Raw genomic sequence first — 21,218 nt, forward strand, 5'->3', positions numbered from 1 at the left:
GACAATAAGCTCCCCACCACCATCTTCCAATAGTCAAACTCAGTGGAACAATCTTTGTAGCAGATGCTGAGTCTCACATCAGTATCTCAGGAGGAATTTCCTGTGGTGTTGATGTGTTGCAATATAAGCATGAGCTCTTTTAAACTCATAATGGATTTTGGCTACCAGAATTGGTTGCTATGTCTGAAGATTCTATTGTTGCTGTCTAATTTGTTGTATTCTACCTTGGTACCCATGTGGATGAAGGGTGGTTTATAAATAATTTTAATAATTTTAAAAAGTCTATAAAAGTGGTACAATTTCCCACAAAGATAACCATGCAGACTTTTGCAACTGTGACACACTTGTTCAGTGCCCTCGAGTCCAGTGTAGACTCTTTCCTTCTTTGTTGATCAGAAAATACCTCAAATTTATCAGGTAGGCACTGATTTAATAATTAGGCAATGGTTTATTTATTTTATTTTATTTATTAAATTTATTAGTCGCCCATCTGGCTGGTTATGATGGATTCCACAGCTCTTTCATCCTGCTGGAACCGAGGGTGATCACCTAAAATAATTGTCAGTGAATCAGGAAGAATATGAACAAACTTATTTAACTTCCAGAAATTATTCAGAGAACCCACTAGTTTGATGTCATTTTTGTCCGAAGGTCTCAAAATGGGATATCTTGTTGCTGAAAGATAGGTAGGCAACACATCTGTTGTGAATCATAGTCAAAAGGTCAGCTTAGAAATCAAGGAAACCTCTCCAGGGGAGTCTGAATGTTATTCCCCTTTAGGTTTCTGGATCTGACAGCAGCCCTGTTGCTGGTGGCCATACTGAGATTTATAATGGATATTATATTGCATGAATATCTGTTCTGTCTAGAATGATGAATCTGAGGTGTGATAAAACACCTCAAATTTTGTACTAGTGGAAGAGGAGTTGTAATCTTTAAGGACTGAGCTGTAAGCCTTAAGAACTGAGCGATGAACCTATTTTTCCTGATCTTTTCCAGAGACTCATCTTTTTGGGACACTAAACAGTAAGATCTTCCATCTTTGCCTTCAGTGAACTTCAGCCAAACATGCCTTCTCAAAAACACAGCTGTTGCAGTATTTCTTACAGTACAATCCACAACCTGGCAGGGCATATTAATTTGTTATTCTAACAAGAGGATTGCCCCTCTACTTATAAAAATTAGCCCATTGCCTTTTTGTCCCAGGAATGAGATCTAGCTAAGATGACACACACTTCTGCAAAAATACGAGATACCTCCCAATAATTAGCTATATTGATTATCTTGTTAAGTTGGTACAGAGAAGAACATATTTCTCCCTATCAAGTCCAGTGTTTTCCTTCCTTCTCTCTCTACAGGACCAGACTGAGCACATCTGTTTTCCTTGCATGCTGCTTACTATATAGTCCTCACTGAATGGTACAATTAGTTAGGACCCCTCCTCTTTGCATTGTGTCATCAGGCAATGATTCAGAGGACAAATCTGATTCTGACATAAATCACTTTCATGCTCCACCCACCAACTGCAGCTGAGGTTGGATATTTGGATCTAGTGCAATGTCTTATCCATGCTGATCTTCCTTAGATTCCACAGCAGCCCCACAGCACACTCAAAGCTTTCCTAGGTCTTGAAAGCGAATCTTTCTGCTTGGATTTGAATTTAATTTTATGTATGTGGTGGTGTTGTTTTAAACTGTTTTTATATTTATAAATGTTTCTTAAAACAGTGTTTTAACTGTTTTTATATATGTAACATAGATATAGTATTATATTGTAAATTGCTTTGGGATGCCTCATAGCAAGCGATTCATAAATGAAATTATTAGTATTAATAATACTAAAATCGACTATAAGATCTTTAGAAATACTGACGTGGAAAATGATAACATTAAACCATGTCTCAGCCTTTCTAATTTAGTTATCATACTATAGAGAATGATGATATTGAGGTTCAGCATAAGGATCCCACACTGTCTGATTAGCTCTATATTCTACATAAGGGCTGTCAACTGACTAACTTCCACCAGCACCACCAGATTTATAAGGCTGCCTTTGAGGTCTGGAAGTTGCAGCTAGTGAAAAATGCAGCAGCTCAACTGCTCACTAGGGCAGGATATCACCACCATGTGATGCTGCTGCTGAAAGAATTGCACTGACTGCCAATTAGCTAGTGGGCTAAGTTCAAGGTCTTGATTTTGGTGTATAAACCTTGGGACCAGGATACGTGAAAGATCATCTAGCCCCTTATATTCAATCACTGTGCTCAGCATGTGAGGGCCTCTTGCAAATACTATCTTATCAGTAAGTCCATTCCACACAACACAGGAAGCAAACCTTTAGTGTGGTAGAACTTACCCTTTGGAATTCCCTCCCCCGTCACCTTTTCAGCACCTACTGGAGACCTTCCTCTTTCAACAAGCCTTTTAATAGGGACCTTTATCCCAGTCTGCATCTGTATTGGAATTGTTTTTAGATCTTTTAATTGTTTGTATGTTGCTTCCCTGGGCTCTCTTTGGAAACAAGAAAGGGACAGAAATGTAATTTATCATCATCATCAAGTACAACTACCACTACACTACTATTACTATCCTCAGAACTGAGCATAAGACTGAGCTTGCTCAGCCTTAGATACAAATATTCATGCCTTTGTGCTGTTCAAATGTTTCATCAGAAATAACTTGTCCATAGCTGATGCACCCTCAAACTTCAATCTCCTCTCATACACAATTTCAGTGTCAAAAGCAAATTTTAAAAACAGCAGCCCTAAAATGTGGAAATGGTGTTCTTGGCAAAGGAATAATGTCTCTTATCTTGTTTAACACCCATTTGTTACTTTATCTCTAATTGTGAGAACTCAGCTCTTTTGCAGACTTGGATTTCTTCTTTTCTGATGGTTCCAAAGGTGATCACTCCTGACCTTTGCCCTACTCTGAGGAAATGAAGGGGACCACACGTTATGCTTACCTTTAGCTCCTTCTATAGCACAATTCAAATAGGCAAGGGATATAACTGTATTGCCCTGTTTTTGTACCACACCAGGCATACCTTTGCTAAAGTCACATTTGTGCCATAAAATCCTGCAGTCAACGCCAATGGACCAAAATCACAAATTTGGACGGCCACCTCTTTTAAAGAACAAATGAAACCAAAGTAAACTAAAGAGAATCCTGTTAAGCCTGAAGTTATCAGAAAACACAGCCAATCATTCAAATGCCAGAGGGACACTCAGGAGCTCTTTCCCAAAGGTGGCAATATAAAAAACTGAAGAAGGTAGTGTGCTTATTTTTCCCTCCGCAAGAAGGAAAGAGAGTGAAAATTGGGCTGGGGGTGGGTGGGGGGAAGAGTGAGAATGAGAGAACTCTGTACATTTCCATGGCTGGCATGTACATGCATGGTTCCTAGTGTTGGACTGTACAGAAGAACTGTTTCACATGATGCATAGCTAACTTATAATATCCTCTGCCACAAGTGGTAATGGAGTTACATCGACCAATTGCTGTTAGCCATCATGGCCAAATAACACCCATGTTCAGAAGCAGTGTACCTCTGAACACTGGGAAACAAAGAGCATGTAAAGGCTACTGCCTTCCTATCCTGGCTGTGGGCTTCCTGGAGGCATCTGCCTGGGAAACAGGCTGCTATATTAGACAGAGCATTTGGATGTTCCCTCCAGCCTGGCTCTTATCTTCTTATATATGCATTTTTTTTGAAATATGACTCAGTTTGCACACAGCATATATCAGTAACACTATATACACAAAACACATATAGTAAAAGTAATAACTTCAGACATTTGCGGCAGACATTAACAATGATTTGCTTCTGTCAAAAACTGAAGCACAAAAATGCATACAGTGGGAAAATGCTACACACTCCTCTACCTCTCTTTAAAATCAGACACAGTAGCCAGCTCAGGTGGCCTTCATTGTAGCAGTGCAGGATCCAGGGTGGGTGTTGCAGCTGTTTCCAGCTCACTGTCATCTTAATCATCATTGTATGTGTCTTCCTCCTCCACTTCATGCATTAAGACTTTCCATCACTGTCTAACAAATCTTTTGGAGTAAGCGGCATGTAATAATTGCCAGGGGAGCTCTCTTGGTTGCTCCACACTGACCTCACGCTTATGAGGTCACCTGGTCAACCAAAGTATTTATTTTGATATAGATGGGAGAATGAGGCCTGACATCCCTGCTTAATAATGCTAATCACTGTAGGAAAGAACTCAAGATTGGAAATGGCTTGGAAGGCTTTGTATTTTGCTTCTCCATCAGACTGGAGGTTTATGATGTTATCTGTGTCCACAAACTCTTCATAGCCACTACCTGTTGGGAATGGGAATATCTACTTTTTAATTTTCATGACTATAATTTGTTTGCTGCATCACAGACTGACTTGGAGACCATTCAGGTGTGACAGTTACAATGAATTTTGTTAAGGGATAAGCTTGTTAGGCATGCTCTGCCATTGACAGGTATGGTATCAATGGGGTAAGAAAGTTTTAGCAGATTATAGTTTTCAGTTTGTCAGTTCAACTTGTAACCATGGTTCAACATAAAAATCAACACTCTCTGGCATGGCTTCAAACAGAATACAAGTAACTCACAATACAAGTAACAACAAAATAATATTCAGGCTACACAGTAGGAATGAATGATTTTACCCCAGTTGTACCCAAGTCAAAATGCTTCTTTGGGTGCTCTAGCTACTCTCACTGTGCACTATGATGAACTACATGCTTGGAATGAAAACTGTACATTAAGGTCTTTCCAGAAGATCATTTTATTTTATTACACCAAAAAATTAAATAAAAATAAAAATGTGCAGCTGCCTTGCAATCCAAACCTTGTTTCCCCAAGCTAGCACTTTTTGCGAGAACACTGCATTTTCCAGCTTTGAAAAATAGCAGATTTTATTGCTGAGAAAATGTGATTCTTATCCCCATCCTCAGAACACACGTTAGCTGAATACTGATGGAACAATGAATTCAAAGTTTTATCATTTATTGTATGACATTTATTTAGTATTAATGTATCCTGTATTAAAACCTTTCTGACCATGCATGTATGCACTATGCTAGAAAGATGTATTTTTTTTGTTTGAGGGGGAAATGCTCTATATGGCTTGCTAGATGGAAATATCACAGCCTTTCAGGCTCGCACTTTCACTATAGAAGCAACTGGCCTATAAACAAGATTTCAGCAGGTTCGCTTTTGAACAACTCTGACTATTTAATTAATCTTCAAGCCATTAACCATTCATTTAAAATGCCACTTACAAAATCTTCATTTTGCACATTATCAGCTGGTTTGCAAATAGCTATCCATGAGCAGAGGTGTAATGATCTCCCTCTCCCATTCTTAGAGCGCACCAGCTTCATAGTCAATTTTGGCTTCTTAATTGCCCACACACATATTAGCATTTAAAATTAAGTGGCAGGTTTTTAAAAACTTAATGTGCACATGCACAAAAAACTTAACATTTTTATTACTGGGCTGCCTATTAAAGGAAGCACAACCTATTTTTGATTAAAGGACGTGTCACTGTGGAATTTTCTTCACAATGAAAAAATATACAGGGAGAGAAACCATGGCTTGGAGAGGGTTTGCATCATTTGCCTGGAAATTCTAAAGTTCAAACTATGGATTGGGATCAAAACAATGGTTATCAGAAACCATGATCATGGAGTGATGTCTGAAGTAAGCTACTGTATGCTTGTAAGTAAATTACAGTTACGCTTATTATTACTGTTTGGCATAGTGCTGGCCATACATGTGATATGAGGAACTACACTGACCCATTTCTATGCATTTCCTGCTCATATCCTGTGCTGTTGCCCATGCCAGCAGAACAGAAGGCAGTCGAATTCTGTAGTGGGAGGTCTTTTTGTGCTGCTAAGCCTTTCATATTTGTGAAATGACTAAGGGCTACACACACCCGGCCCCCAAAACCTCAAATGTAGTGCGTTAACAGCAACAGCCATTCACACACTGCATTCCACTCACTTTTCCTTAAGCAAGTATTGAGCTCCATATGGGGATTGTTTAATTGTATATTGAGATGTTCTCATTAGTTTGTTGTTTATTATTATTGTTTGGCTACTTATATACTGTGTATATTTATATGTTAAAAATAAAAATGCTACTTATTTGCTGGGAAATTGAAGATTTTTATCTAGGCCTTTTTATAAAGTGTTTGGTTCTCTTATTGTGACACATTTAAATGTTTTTTCATTTCTTTTAATAATGTTATTTGTTATTTAATTTTGAGAATTGCATTATTGTATTTATGCTTTATGATGTGTTATATTCATGTTTTTGTAAGCCGCCTTGAGGGCCTTTTGGCCATAAGGCGGGATATAAATTTAATAAATAAATAAATAAATAAATATGGGGAAAATCACATGTGAAGTGGCATTGAGATGAAGACAGTCATGCATTTTCCAGCTAAGATTGAGAAACAGAATGATTCATCACATATATTTGTATTACACCCTTCCTCAAATAAGCAGCATCCACCTAATAAAGAGAGGGCCAACCCGCCCTATTTTAGTGCTAAAACCTCCTGTAGCTAAGCATATCTATAGAGGGGTGTGTGTGTGAGAGAGTGTGTGTGTGTGTGAGAGTGTGTGTGTGTGAAAGTGTGAGTGTGAGAGTGAGTGAGTGAGTGAGTGAGAGAGAGAGAGTGAGAGAGAGAGAGAGAGAGAGAGAGAGAGAAGTTGATACACAACAGGAAACAGGTTTAGTAAAAAATGAAAGGAATTCCTTTTATTCTCCTTTTGTGCGTAAGAGAAGGGGAACATGTGAGCCCAAGGGCTTCCTGTGGTTCATTTGAGGTCATCTTCATTTGAGATTCTAAAACAATGTTTAGAAACCTAAAGTTTAGATTATTGTCTGAACGTTCCTTTGGCAAATTGGGAATGCTTAGGTTCATCAGTCTCTGCTTTGCTCCTTTAAAGGGTGTGACTGGAAGCAGGTATTTGCCTCTATTCCCAGAATGGAACCAGTGTGGAATTTGCCTGACAAGGAAGGAAAGTAGCATGTATAGCACCACTCTTAACTGAAATTAGTGTAAGTGCTTGGTGAACACATATAGGCCTAACACTGAGTCAGATAATTGGTCCTTCAACAGACAGACTCTCTTTAAACTCTGTATTTTCCAGTCGAAGTATCTTTTCACTGGACATGCCAGGGATTAAACCTGCATGCAAAGGGATCTATCACTGAGCTGTGGCCCTTCTACAATGAGGTTTCAAAGAATGTGAAGAGTGCCTTAGCTAGATGGAATATAATAACCCACCAAAGCCCAGATAACTGAATTTTTACAGACTGTATATCTTCCTCCAGTTATACACCATGGGATTGCATTGAAATAAAACAGGACTAAGGTGTACAGAATAAGGCTCAGGTCTGTATGCAAAATGGTAGTCCTGCTTCTCTGTCAGGAATTTGGATGAGCTAAAGAGAACCTAAATAATTTATTTATCAGATCCTTACATTTTGTGTCACAGATTGTGAGTCAAATGGGGAAAACACATACAACTGTGAAAAAAATTAATTTTGGCCTCTCTGGAATGCTATCTTGTGCCCCTGTACTCACAGTGTCTAAGCCTACCTCATTTAAAATGTCATCATTTTTGGGGTCTTTATCCCAGGGGGAGATTTGTTCCAAACCGGGCACTCCTCAGCTCCTGTCGGCTTTCCCCCCTAAATCAGTTTAAAGCTGCTCTGCCACCTTTTCGATTTTAAGTGCCAGCAGTCTGGTTCCATCTCAGTTCAAGTGCAGCCTGCCCCTGTTGTATAGGCCTGGCTTGTCCCAAAATGCTCCCCAGTGCCTAACAAATCCAAACCCCAAAACCACTGCCTCATCCACACATTGAGATTACAAAGCTGTACCTGTTTATCTGGCCCTGCGGATGGAACCGGTAACATTTCAGAAAAAGCTACCTTGGATGTCCTGGCTTTCTGCATCCTACCTAGCAACCTAATTTTTGCTTCCAGAACCCCACAACTGCATTTCCCCATGTCATTGGTGCCATCATGCTCAACAACCACTGACTCCTGCCCAGCACTATTTACCAAGGAACCTAGCCAACAGGCAACATCTGTAAACTTCGCGTCAGGCAGGCAATTCACCTTGTGGTCTTGCATGCCCATCATAGACCCCAGTATCTATATTCCTAATGATTTAATCACCCACTACCAAGATCCCTCCACCCCCTGGAGAAGTACCTTTGGCATGAGAGGTTATCTGCTCATCCTCCAAAGAATGGGTCTTTTCTAAGGGATCGTTTCCCTCTTCCTCGGTTAGATGCTTTCCTTCCCTGAGAGCCTCATTCTCCATGATAGCAGGAGAACTGTCATCCTATACACAGCTATAATGTCCCCAAAGGCCTCATCCACAAACTTCTTATTTATTTATTTATTTATTTCATTAAACTTATAGACCGCCCCATAGCCGAAGCTCTCTGGGCGGTTCACAAGAACAAGAACAACTTCTCTGCTCCTCTCAGCTTTTCCAGGTCTGCCACCTTGGCCTCAAGGAAACAAACTTGCTTCCAGAGAGCCAGGAGCTCATTGCACTGAGGTCATACCCACGACTTCTGTCCAACAGGCAAATAGTCATACATGTTACTGACAGTGCAAAACACTGGAAACAATTTTTAATTTTCTTACAGAGAAAAGTCTCCCTTTCTGCAGCCGTCTTCATTTTCAAAGGAACCATTTGGTAAAGATTTAAGGCTGTGGTACAAATATATAAAAAACTTTCAATATAGTCCAGTTTTCAAACAGATTTAGGCTACTACCAAGAACAAAACAACAACCATAGAAACAGCAATCTGCCATAAGACAGACACAAGCAATAGTATGCATCTAGATATCAAGTTTTTAAAAATTCAGGGTGCTGGTAAAGAAAGAAAGAAAGAAAGAAAGAAAGAAAGAAAAAGAAAGAAAAAGAAAGAAAAAGAAAGAAAGAGAAAGAAAGAGAAAGAAAGAAAGAAAGAAAGAAAGAAAGAAAGAAACTTGAGGGTTCACAGCCTGAGATTCTGCTAGGAAAAAAATGGCCTGATAGACCCTGGCCTCTCATTTGCATCACATCTTTATGATAATATACTCATCCTATTTCATCCTCTAGCCTAGCCTAGCCGGCATTATAAAACACAGCAATAAAGCTCTGCGAAGAAGTTCCTAGCTTGGAAGTACTGATGCAGAATGAAAGACTGGGATCACTGATGAACAACATTGCACTATTTAGGTCACCAATGTTAGTTTCTTTTAATTATCAGTACTGATTTTAAGATGCTGAATTACAATATATTATCAAAATTATCATTCAGGATGTTGAGTCCATACAGCACACATACACAAATATTGGGTATGAATAATTTAATGTTGATTTATTTATTTATGGCACCTCCTTATGGTCCCATAACATAAAGTTCTCTGTATATCTTACAGTGTTACTGGATTTAATATGGGCATTTGCTGGCTATTTCTAATTTAAAAATAACACACTTAAAAAAATATTGAAATTTGTATTTCATACACTATTAGCCTCAGAAACTGACAATATTTGACCCAGAAAGAAGTTTTGAACTTCTTTCAAATTTGACACTTTAGCAGACAAAAGGAGTTCTAAACTGGTTGATTCCTGTGAAACAGTCTTAAACAAATGCATATGGGTTCATGTCCTGGCTCTTGTTTTACCTTCCATTGATTATGAGTGTGTGTGTTTGTGTGTCAAACACACCTTGATAATATTGTAAAAAATTCACCAAAGTGGTGTAAATCTTCCACAACTCCATTTTTGAGATAGTTCCCAACCACTCTGGGGCATAAAATTGTCACATGGTGTCTCAGAGCCCTTCTCCTTAAGTTAGTGAAAAACGAATGCTTTTATTCTTATGGGTTTTTGGATCTATTCTATTGGAACTACTGAGAAAACAGAAAAAGCATTTAAGGAGCTGGGGTCAAAGTGACCCCACAAAATGCTGTTTAACCTTGTTAGCTACTAGTCATGTCTACAGATGCTTACCCCAGAATCTATTTTTTCTCATAAGAAATGAGGATGTAGAGCATGAAAAAACACTATTTTGTCCTTTCCCCCCAAAAGAGATAAATTGTTTCCCTTATCATCATCACAAACATATCAGGTGTCAATGATACCCCACAGGTTTACAAAAGCCCTTTATGAACTCAAACTGTTCAAACATTTTTGTTCCAGTTAGTGGAACATCTAACCAGCAAAACCTTTTTCCCAATCACAACCATAATTTTATGTAAAACTTACCAGTTCAGCTTTTGGGGTCACTGAGATTCCAGCTACATCTCAAAGCAACCAGCACTCTAACTTCCAGGTGGCCAGACTTAATAGCAACTCTGAGTCAAGGATGTACAGGTGATAATTCTTCTCTGTTCATGGAAAGATCTTTGCAAAATGTGTTATCAGGGGTTGCCCTCAACACTATCAGGGCACAATGTCACTGGCTTCCTTCAAAAGTTTTGATTATTGGCTTCAACATCAAACTACCAATGTGTGAGACTGTTGGAATGGAAAACAACAATGCTTATACTTAGTTACCTGAACCAGTGGGCGGTGATGGACAGAAAAAGTAAACCTTGTGTCCCTCTCACTGACTTCCTCTTTTGCAACTAAGAAAGCTACATTTTTTTTGCCCCATTTTCCCTTCTTCACTAAATCACTTTCTTCTTTGGTCTCTGTCATGTGTACAGACATGCTACCCTGAGCTTCTACACAGAGACGGTTTTCTGAGCTAGAAGCAAATAAACCTTTAACTTTCTTTCTCATCTTCACCAGTGGTATTAACAGACAGTTTATTGTTTGCTGACTTGCAATAGAGACGAGCTTGTCCCTATGAGCAACCTGTGGGATATGTTTACCCCTCCCCCCAATGCTTCAGGTCATATGAGAATCTTACAGTTGATGAACAATTAGTGCAATTCAAAGAAAGACTTTCACTGAAGCGGTATAAACTAACCAAACCCATAAAGCATGGCATACAATTCTGGCTGTGTTGTGATACATTTTATGATGCAGACATATACATGGAGAATGAAGAAGGTGCCCCAGAAGCACAAAACTAAGGCTAGACAGTGGCTGAGAAATTTACAACCATTTACAGGGTTTTGGATGGAAAATAAAAATTGCCAGAGGATTAGCTAAGAAAAACCTGATTCTGGTTGGCAGATAGAAAACCCAACATACCAGAAATTTATCCAGAGTTCTTATCCACCAACCAGAAATATCAACAATAATATTTTTCATATTCACTTGTTTGTGCCAAAAACAGGAAGGATAGTGATTCTCCTTTCTTCAGTACATAATGATGCAGCAACCTCAGATCAGGATTCTATGCTTGAAATAATTCTTTATAATGTGGTGGACAGATTAAGATGGTCCGCCTATGGAGACTAATGGAATCCATTGGATTCCTGAAAGCCTGAGGGGAGTTTCCAGTAGATAGAGCAAGCGTCTCTGTTGAAGCCCTTGTCACACTGTGGAACAACCAGATGTGTCGGGCTCTTAACCCAGTTGTCCCTGAGTGCCGTCTCCAGCATTGTGGAGCCCAGTTTGCACCTTGGTACACCAGTAAACAACCAAAAAGTGAGCAACCAAACAGATAACTGTACATGTGGACATCACCAAATGGTCAATATAGGAATCAAATTGATTATATAATTGGTAGCAGAACTGAATTGAATTGAAACTTTATTTTTTCCCTCCCCTTTTTCCAAACTGGAACTCAGGGCAGCTTACAAATAAAACTACATGTAGTTAAAAACAGAAGATGGAGAAACTCCATAGTTTCTGCGAAAACAAGACGAGGAGCAGACTGCGGTACAGATCATGAACTGATAATATCGAAAATCAGAGTAAAGCTAAAGAAGAACAACAAAGCAATCATAATGCCAAAATACAATTTAAATAACATCCCAGAAGAACATAAAGATCAAATAAGGAACAGATTTGAGGCTTTAAACTTAGCTTACAGAGAACCAGAAGAACTATGGAGCGAAGTCAGAGACATTATCAGAGAAGAATGCAAAAAGACAATACCTCTAGTTAAAAAGAGAGAAAGACCTCAATGGATGACTGAAGAAACTCTTCAAATGGTTAAAGAGAGAAGGAAAGCAAAAGCAAAAGGAGATAGAAACACAGTTAGAACCCTAAATGCAACAATACAGTGACTAGCACAGAGGGACAAAGAGAACTATTACAACAGTTATTGTATAGAAATAGAAGAGGACAACAAAAAGGGAAGAACGAGAGCCCTATTGCAAAAGATTAGAGAAATGAAAGGGAAATTTAAACAAAGAATAGGGATGTTGAATAATCAATAGGGGAACATACTGACTGACCAAGATGAAATAAAAGGAAGATGGAAGCAATACACTGAAGCACTCTATAAAGGAGATGCAAGGATGACAGATTCATTCATGAAGGGACTGTATGATGAAGAACCAGAAATTTTAGAATGTGACGTGAAAGCTGCTCTTAAAATACTTGGAAGAAACAAATCACCAGGAACAGATGGCATACCAATAGAGTTGCTACAAGCAACTGAGACTGAATTTGTACAAAATTTTGACAAAAATGTGTCACAAATATGGAAAACTAAACAATGGCCCACAGACTGAAGTGTTCAATATACATCCCAATTCCAAAGAAAGGAGATCCCAAGGAATGCAATAATTATCAAACAATTGCCTTAATATCCTATGCAAGTAAAGTGATGCTCTAGATTCTACAACCAAGGCTCTTACCATATATGGAGCAAGAAATGCCAGATGTCCAAGCTAGATTTGGAAAGGGAAAAGGCACCAGAGATCATCTTGCAAACATACGTTGGATAATGGAATGGACCAAGGAATTTCAGAAGGAAATCACCCTGCGCTTTATAGATTACCGCAAAGCCTTTGATTGTGTAGATCATGAAAAACTATGGAATGCTCTAAAAGAAATGGGGGTGCTACAACCTATACTCTGGACAAGAGGCTACTGTAAAGACAGAATATGGAGAAACCGATTGGTTCCCAATCGGAAAGGGGGTGAGACAGGGGTGTATTTTATCACCCTATATGTTTAATCTATATGCAGAACATATCATACGGAAAGCAGGATTGGACCAAGATGAAGGAGGTATAAAAATTGGAGGGAGAAAGATCAATAATTTGAGACATGCAGACGATACCATACTACTAGCAGAAACCAGTAATGATTTGAAATGAATACTGATGAAAGTTAAAGAGGAAAGCACAAAAGCAGGACTACAGCTGCATGTCAAGAAGACTAAAGTAAAGACAACAGAAGATTTCTGTAACTTTAAAGTTGACAACGAGGACATTGAATTTGTCAAGGATTATCAATACCTTGGCATAGTCATTAACCAAAATGGAGACAATAGTCAAGAAATCAGAAGAAGGCTAGGACTGGGGAGGGCAGCTATGAGAGAACTAGAAAAGGTCCTCAAATGAAAAGATGTATCACTGAACACTAAAGTCAAGATCATTCAGACCATGGTATTCTTGATCTCTATGTATGGAAGTTGGAGAGTGAAAAAAGCGGATAAGAGAAAAATCAACGCATTTGAAATGCGTTGTTGGAGGAGAGTTTGCGCATACCATGGACTACGAAAAAGACAAATAATTGGATAAAAATGGTTATAATTGGGTGTTAGAACAAATTAAACCAGAACTGTCACTAGAAGCTAAAATGATGAAACTGAGGTTATCATACTTGGGACACATAATGAGAAGACATGATTCGCTAGAAAAGAAAATAATGCTGGGAAAAACAGAAGGGAGTAGAAAAAGAGGAAGGCCAAACACGAGGTGGACTGATTCCATAAAGCCACAGACCTGAACTTACAAGATCTGAACAGGGTTTATGACATAGGGTTCATAAGGTTGCTGTAAGTCGTAATCGACTTGAAGGCACATAACATCAACAACAACAAAACACAAATGAGCTAAGGGCTATGTGTGTAAGTGAGGGCGGCATAGAAGGCCCACTTCTCTGCCTCCATCACATCCTCAAGTAGTCACCAAGTGGAGCTTTTTTGATTGTCACAAGTTTGTTGACATCAATTCCAGGAAATGGAGTTTTAGACCCTTCAGAGGCCTACTGTGAATTGTTTGGAAGGTACTTGGAGAGTAAAGTTGCTTACCTCCACACCAATCGTGATGCTCCATTCACATCTACTGTAGTTCCCAGAGAGGTGTCCAGTGCAACATCTGCTGCAAACTCTTGGGATACGTTTCAGCTGATGTGGCCTGATGATATGTGGCCAAGAACATGTCCTCCTGACCCGTGCCCTTCTTGGATTATTAAAACTTGCCGAGGGGGTATGACTGAGTGCATCCGGTGTGTGGTCAACGTGTCTTTGTGGGAGGTAGAGATTCTAGCCACCCTAAAAGAGGCAGTGATCTGACTGCTCCCGAGAAAGGCCACCCTGGGCCCTTTGGTTTGTGACAACTACTGCCCAGTCACAAATACCCCCTTTTTAGGTAAGATGATCAAGAGGTTTGTGGTGCAGCCATTGTAAGTACTCTTGGATGAAACAGATTATCTTGACCCATCCCAATCTGTCTTCAGGCCTGGTTATGGGACTGAATCAGCCTTGGTCACCCTGATGGATGACCTTTATCAGGAGAAGGACAAAGGAAGTGTGGCCCTGTTATTCTTACTTGATCTCTCAGCAGCTTTTGATTCCATTGACCATGGTAACCTTCTGAGCCAACTTGGTGAGATGGGTATCAGAGGCACTGGTTCCGATCCTATCTCCAGGGTTGTTTTCAGATAATAGAACTGGGTTATTGTCTTTCAGCTCCCTGACAGTTGTGTTGTGGGGTGCCACAGGGTACTATCTTGTCCCCGATGCTGTTTAACATCTACATGAAGCCCTTGGGAGCAGTCATCAGGAGATTTGGGGTGAGGTGTCAGCAGTACGCTGATCATACCGAGCTCTATTACTCTGTCACATCTGAATTGGCAGAGGCCATGCAAGCAATGGACTAGTGCCTGGACTCAGTGGTACGCTGGATGAGGACCAATAAACTGAGTCTGAATCCTAGCAAGACACAGGCACTGTGGGTTGGTAGTTCCCAAGTTCAGGTAACTGATCAGTTGCCTGCTTTGGATGGGGTCACACTCCCTCTGCAAGAGCAGGCCCATAGTCTGGGGGTGCTCCTGGATTCATCTTTGTCACTAGAGGCCCAGGTGACCTCAGTGGTTAGGAGTGTCTTTTACCAGCTTCGGCTAGTAAGACAGCTGTGGCTGTTTCTGGACCAGGATAGCTTGACCACTGTTTTCCATGCACTGGTAACCTTCAGGCTTACTCTAATGCGCTCTATGTGGGGCTGCCCTTGAGGTTGGTTTGGAAGTTGCAGCTGGTGCAAAATGCGGTGGTGGGACTGTTCACTGGGGCAGGGTATTGCCAATATGTTACCCTGCTGCTAAAAAGAATTGCACTGGATGCCCATTAGCTACCAAGCCAAGTTCAAAATAATGGTTTTAGTGTACACAGTCCTATGCTGCTTGGGATACCTGAAAAATCATTGTACCCCTTATATACCCAGTCTATCACTGTGCTCTGCAAGTGAGGGTCTGCAAATACCATCTTATCAGGAGGTCTGTTCTGCACAACACAGGAAACAAACCTTTAGTGTTGTGGTACCTACCCTGTGGAATTCCCTCCCCTTAAATATTTCACAGGCACCATCTCTGTTCTCTTTCTCTTTCAACAGTCTTTTGTTTTTAAGATGTTTTCGAGTGTTTTTAGTGTTTTTGTTTGACCCCCCCCCCGGACTCCTTCTGGAAGGAAGGGTGGGATATAAATTCAATAATAAATAAATAATAAAATGAAAAGGTGAAATGGACAACTTCCAAATGCATGATCAAATATTAGCCAATAGTGGATTTTTTCAAATATGGTTGACATTGTCTCCTTTGAAATTGGTTTTTATACAAGTAGTAAAAACAAAATTATCCCACCAGGTGTTTTATAACCTGCGATCAGTGACAATTACAAATGTTGCTATACAGTTTTTAAATGTACAGATGTTGGTCTGCTTCTTTGTCCTGATTTGGTTGTGTTTGGATTTTAATGGCTGTATGTTTCATTTTTCTGAAGTTTCTTTGTTGTATATGTATGTGTAGGATCTGCCTTGTGTTTGAAATGCCAGAATTTCTCACACGAGGGAAAGTCCACAAGATCGAGCAATGATTCCACCTTGGATCCCAACTTATGACCTCACTTTGCAATATTTCATGGAAAATTACATATTTTCTGTAATTTTATCTAAAGGAGCGCCTACAACGCCACCAATTATGCCGCCCAACAAGATCGGCCACACAAGGCCTTCTCTCAGTCCCGCCAACCAAATCAGCTAAGCTGGTGGGAACTAAAGAGAGGGCCTTTTCACTGGCGGCCCCCACCCTCTGGAACTTCCTCCCACAAGATCTTCGGCACGTCTCTTCCCTGAATATGTTCCGCAAGGCCATAAAGACCTGGCTTTTTCAACAGGCTTTTGGGACTTCTGGGGAGGCTTAATGTTCTTATGTTTGAAATGCTTCCTACTCTGTATTCTGCTGCTATTATAATTTATAATTTATATTGTTATAGTGTATTTTAGTGTATTGTATTTCGCTGTATTTACTATATGTACGTCGCCTAGAGTGGCCATTGGCCAGATAAGCGACACACAAATTAAATTTTATTATTTTATTATTTATTATTATTATTATTTCTTGCCTAGTTAACTAAAACACCAACTCTACAACATGAACATTGGTGATAGGATGAACAAAGACAACAGCCATATCTAAAGCTTCCTGCTCACTGAAGTTATGAAGATCACAAAGATTGATTATACGGGAGAACTGGAGAGTTGTCTCTCCAAGAACAAATCTCCCTCCAATGCTCCTGGCAACAATGACCAAGCCAAAGCCTATTTAAAGCCATACTATTTTGTAAAAAACATTTGTATATACATTGTAGGGCTAAGTGACAGGGCTGGCAAACCAAATTATATAAGTCTTAGTAACAATTACCCCTTCTTACTCTTCCATTATGTTCAGCTATTTGTCTTGGTTACACATTCACATACTGCCTCCCCCCCCCCAGATGTCTTGATTTATTTTAACACACAAGAAACCTAGTCAAGCACTGTATTTCTTTGTATTCTCAAATGCCAGCTTTCAGAATCTCATGGTGATGGCTCCATGGCTGCGCCTAGGAATGTGTGTTTTCTTTTTTAACTTATATATATAGAGAAAAATACTGTATTTCTTATTGCTATCAACCTGGAAGTTTGACAGTAAGGATTAAAAATGGCTCCTTTCTCCCCACTTGATTATTGGAAAGACCTGAAAGGTAATCTGTCTTGCAAAGCCACGCTTTACAGTCTGCATAAAAGTGCCATGATTCTCAGTCCTCCCTCCAACTTAATTGAAAGTGCATAATTTCACACAACAGGGGAAATGTAAACTGTAAGCATACATAGTAAATCACTGCATATGGTACAAAAGCTGGTTGCTAATGGCACCAAGTGATCACGGGGTCCAAAAAACCGATTTGAACACACAAGTCTTTTACACTGCAAAACAGCAACCTCTTAAGAGCAGGAAAAAAACCATTTATTTGGTAGCGCTGCAATTGGATTGGAGTCAGGTCAATTCAGTCAATTTGTGAAGTAGGAGCCTTTTTATAAAGATTTCAATTTTATCATGATCTTGAGTAGTGAGACTGATACTGGTGGAAATGTAAAGGAAATATATATATATATATATATATTTAAGCAAATATTCCTTGATCATTCAAAACCACTCAACCAATCTGAGTACAATTACAGAATTGCTTACGCAAATTTAATAATCTGGATCTCTTTTTTTGTAAAAAGTAGATTTAGGAATTATGGAATCTGAAGCTTAGTTTCTTAACATTCTGATCATAACCATGCCCACTAGTTTATTTCCCTAGCATGATAAAGTTCTCATCATGCTGGCAGAATGTTACAGTTTGCAGTGGTGTTGCAATGGTACTACTATCCATGTGCACTATCCAAAGTACTGATATACTCATGCAACAAGACTTAGGGGCAGGGCATTAGACACATAACTAGTCTTCAAATAATAATATGGGTGCTATGCTATTTAGTTACATTTGTAAATTTTGACAGATGCATTAATTTCCACAATGTGACAATTACCTCTCAAGAGGAGCATGCTGATAAGGTGGCTTGTTTATCCTTGCATACAGTCCTTCCAGGTGGTCCCTGTCCATTGGAGGGTTATCGCACCTAAACTTTTCTGACACAGGTGGAGAAGATGGCCCATAAGCACTGACAACTGGATACATTTCTCGGAAGTGATTCACTCGTGCATAATTTGGGTCTGTCTCATCATCGTCAATATCTGGTGGTGGACCCACAGGGCCAGTGGAATACTCAGGAAGTCCTCTGGCCTGCTTCTGCCGTAGCTCCTGATGCTTTGCACCAATCCTAAGAGATGAAACCACCAAGGTTAGTATTCACTTCAACGTCTAGTAAAGTAAAAAGAGCCTATTTCAAGTTAGTTTGTGTACTGCATATACAACAAAAATACCAGCTAAAACGTTAGGGAACGTTTTATTCTTTATAATCATGCTCTGACATTTAACAGAACATATCAAGCAAGCATGTCAATCACAAACCCACCACGCTTCACAACAGATAAGCACCCAATCCACATCCAAGTATTTGCAAAGTGGTAGCACATGTGCTCATATACATTACCAATAACTGCACAAACATGCATTACTTTGAGCATTATGAAAAAGGCATCTCTACACCAGCTCCATATTAAATCATAGATGCCTATCGAAAACATCTTTTTTTTTGCATCTGAATTAACCAATAACATTATCAGTGGCATTTTCTCCATAGCTTCTCCCAAATACATTCATTTATAAGAAGTGCAATAATATGGAAATATAAATGCAGAGGGGGCTTGGTTGTCTGAAGTGTCAAAGACCAGAGGCAGTTTACTTGGGATTTCTGCAGTTCTCTCCCCCACTTAAGTGGGGGACATCATACCTCATTATACAGAGGCTAGGGACAGAGTAAGATAGGGAAGAAATGAACAGAAGCTTGACAGAGATGAATTGGTACATATAAGTGAATTAAAGACTATTACTGGGAGTACTCCACTGTGATAAAGCTTTAAGTGGTATTACAAAATGCTGCTGCTAATCAGTGCCATTGTGTAATCTGCTGGGAATAGGAATAGTAAAAACATACCTAGGTATAATTTCAAACCTTGCCAAATTCAGATGATTCAACATTTGCTTTGCAACTGAAAACTTTAAACAAGGCACTATTCATAATATGAAACTTAAACGTTCAGCTGCCTTACTCCATAATTAAAGCAACAGAAAAGATCACAGCAGCAAGATGAGCCTGGTATAGAGAGAGCAGGGAATGAAAAGCAAGAGGGGGATTAAGGCATAGGAAAGCTGCCAATTAAAACACCAGGATTTACCCACCATTATTACATTCTGAAGAACAGAAGACGCTCCTGGAAGCAAACAGGTATAGAGGATGTATAAAAAGAATGGCAAGAGAATAATAAATGTTTTAAAACCACCAACTTTTGCAGTTGGAAAAAAAATAAGAAGAGTAAAGTCATAACTGGATGGCAGCTAGGCAGAGACAGCGAAGAAGGAAAATAGTTGACACAGAAAAATGCCCATGGAACATGAGCACACATGAGAAGGAATGAAGACATCAAGGTCCATTCAACACTTGCTACCCAGTAAAATAAATAAATAAATACATAGAAAAAGTGCTTTAAAATAATTATACAAAAGTGTCTTTTACTAAGAATTGGGTGTTGCAATTTTTATCGTATTGTTCTATTTATTGTATTGAGTTTTGCTTGGTATGCTTTTGTACTGTTATCTTGTGTATATGTTTTTGAGATTTTTCTTTTTTGTAAGTCGCTTTGAGTTTCATTTTGGAAAAAAACGACTAATAAATATAATAAATAAATAAGAATGAATGTGAAATCAGAGGACCTCTTGGCACATTAGAGACTTTAGATATATGACAAAGATTTTTGTTGTTATGTGCCTTCAAGTCGATTATGACTTACGGTGATCGTATGAATCAGCAACCTGCAATAGCATCTGTCACAAACCACCCTGTTCAGATCTTGTAAGTTCAGGTCAGTGGCTTCCATTATGGAATCAATCTATCTCTTGATTATGTACATCTAAAATTGAATGTGTGGACCTCAGGTTACAGATGTTTGCAACCCATGCATGACACAGGTACACTATGTCAGACAGCCTTGACCAGCACCAGCTCTGTAGGGTGTACACTCAGTGGGAAACTTAGGTTTACTGTTGTGAGAATAGCCAGAGTACAAATTGCAGTATCTGATTATTTTGCATGCCAGTTTCTCATTAGGTGCTGGGAAACTGGAGGTGAGTGCAGGTTATCTAACTTATGCAGAGGCATAGAACCCCATGTGTGCAATCGTCACATGCAGGGATCCATAAATTTTTAGAGAAAGTGGAGTGGGGAAGAGAAAACCACAGTTTCTCAGTAACTAAATATTATACTTGTGCAAATATCTCTGCAAAAAAAAAAAAGCTGCTTCAAGAAGTCCATATTTTCTGTAAGAAAAAAGTAACAACTGTGCATTTTTATAAGATCTTTCTAGACAAAATTAATTTATCCAGCATTCTCTACCTTTTAACTAATATCTAAGTTCTTTCTTGAACATTTCTTAATCTTAACTACACACTTTGACCCCCCTGCACCTAGTAGTCTAAAACTCCAGCATAGTAGTGTCATACAATGGTCCATCACGATTTTGAATGGGCTGCAGGATTGTGTGGCATCTTTTTCAGTACCCTGTCAGGTTTGAAAGCTTGTTTCCAACACCTGTTTAACAGAGAGCCCAAGTAAGCTCTAACCCATGGTAAGGCCAGTGCCGACATAAAGGCAGTTGGAGCTTGATATAGAAGCAAATAAATCCTTTAATCATGAAACCCCCCTTCCCCAATTACTGTAATGCCCTTAACTGGAGGCAAGAACAAGCCTCCAGGATGGGTGGGGAATGGGGGCACATTCTTCAGATGCAAGTAATCCCCAGAAAGTTGGAAGAGCTGTAAAAAAACAAAAATAGGATTAAGCAGAGGCTCTGAGGTTACCACA

At 39.3% G+C, this 21,218-nt stretch overlaps 1 protein-coding gene across 4 annotated transcripts in view; it reads right to left on the reverse strand.

Annotated features, from left to right (window-relative positions):
* The window catches only part of PARD3B (par-3 family cell polarity regulator beta), an 894,180-nt gene that overhangs the window by 221,692 nt on the left and 651,270 nt on the right, over window positions 1-21,218 (reverse strand). For 3 of the 4 annotated variants that reach the window (XM_061607918.1, XM_061607919.1, XM_061607920.1), the window contains exon 20: window positions 18,228-18,518. In XM_061607918.1, coding sequence (XP_061463902.1) covers window positions 18,228-18,518 — 291 coding nt within the window. Of the gene's footprint in view, window positions 1-18,227; window positions 18,519-19,540; window positions 19,573-21,218 lie in introns of those variants that run through there. The other variant, XM_061607921.1, reaches the window with a different exon arrangement.

The sequence above is a fragment of the Rhineura floridana genome, chromosome 2, assembly GCF_030035675.1.
Source record: "Rhineura floridana isolate rRhiFlo1 chromosome 2, rRhiFlo1.hap2, whole genome shotgun sequence".
NCBI lineage: Eukaryota > Metazoa > Chordata > Lepidosauria > Squamata > Rhineuridae > Rhineura > Rhineura floridana.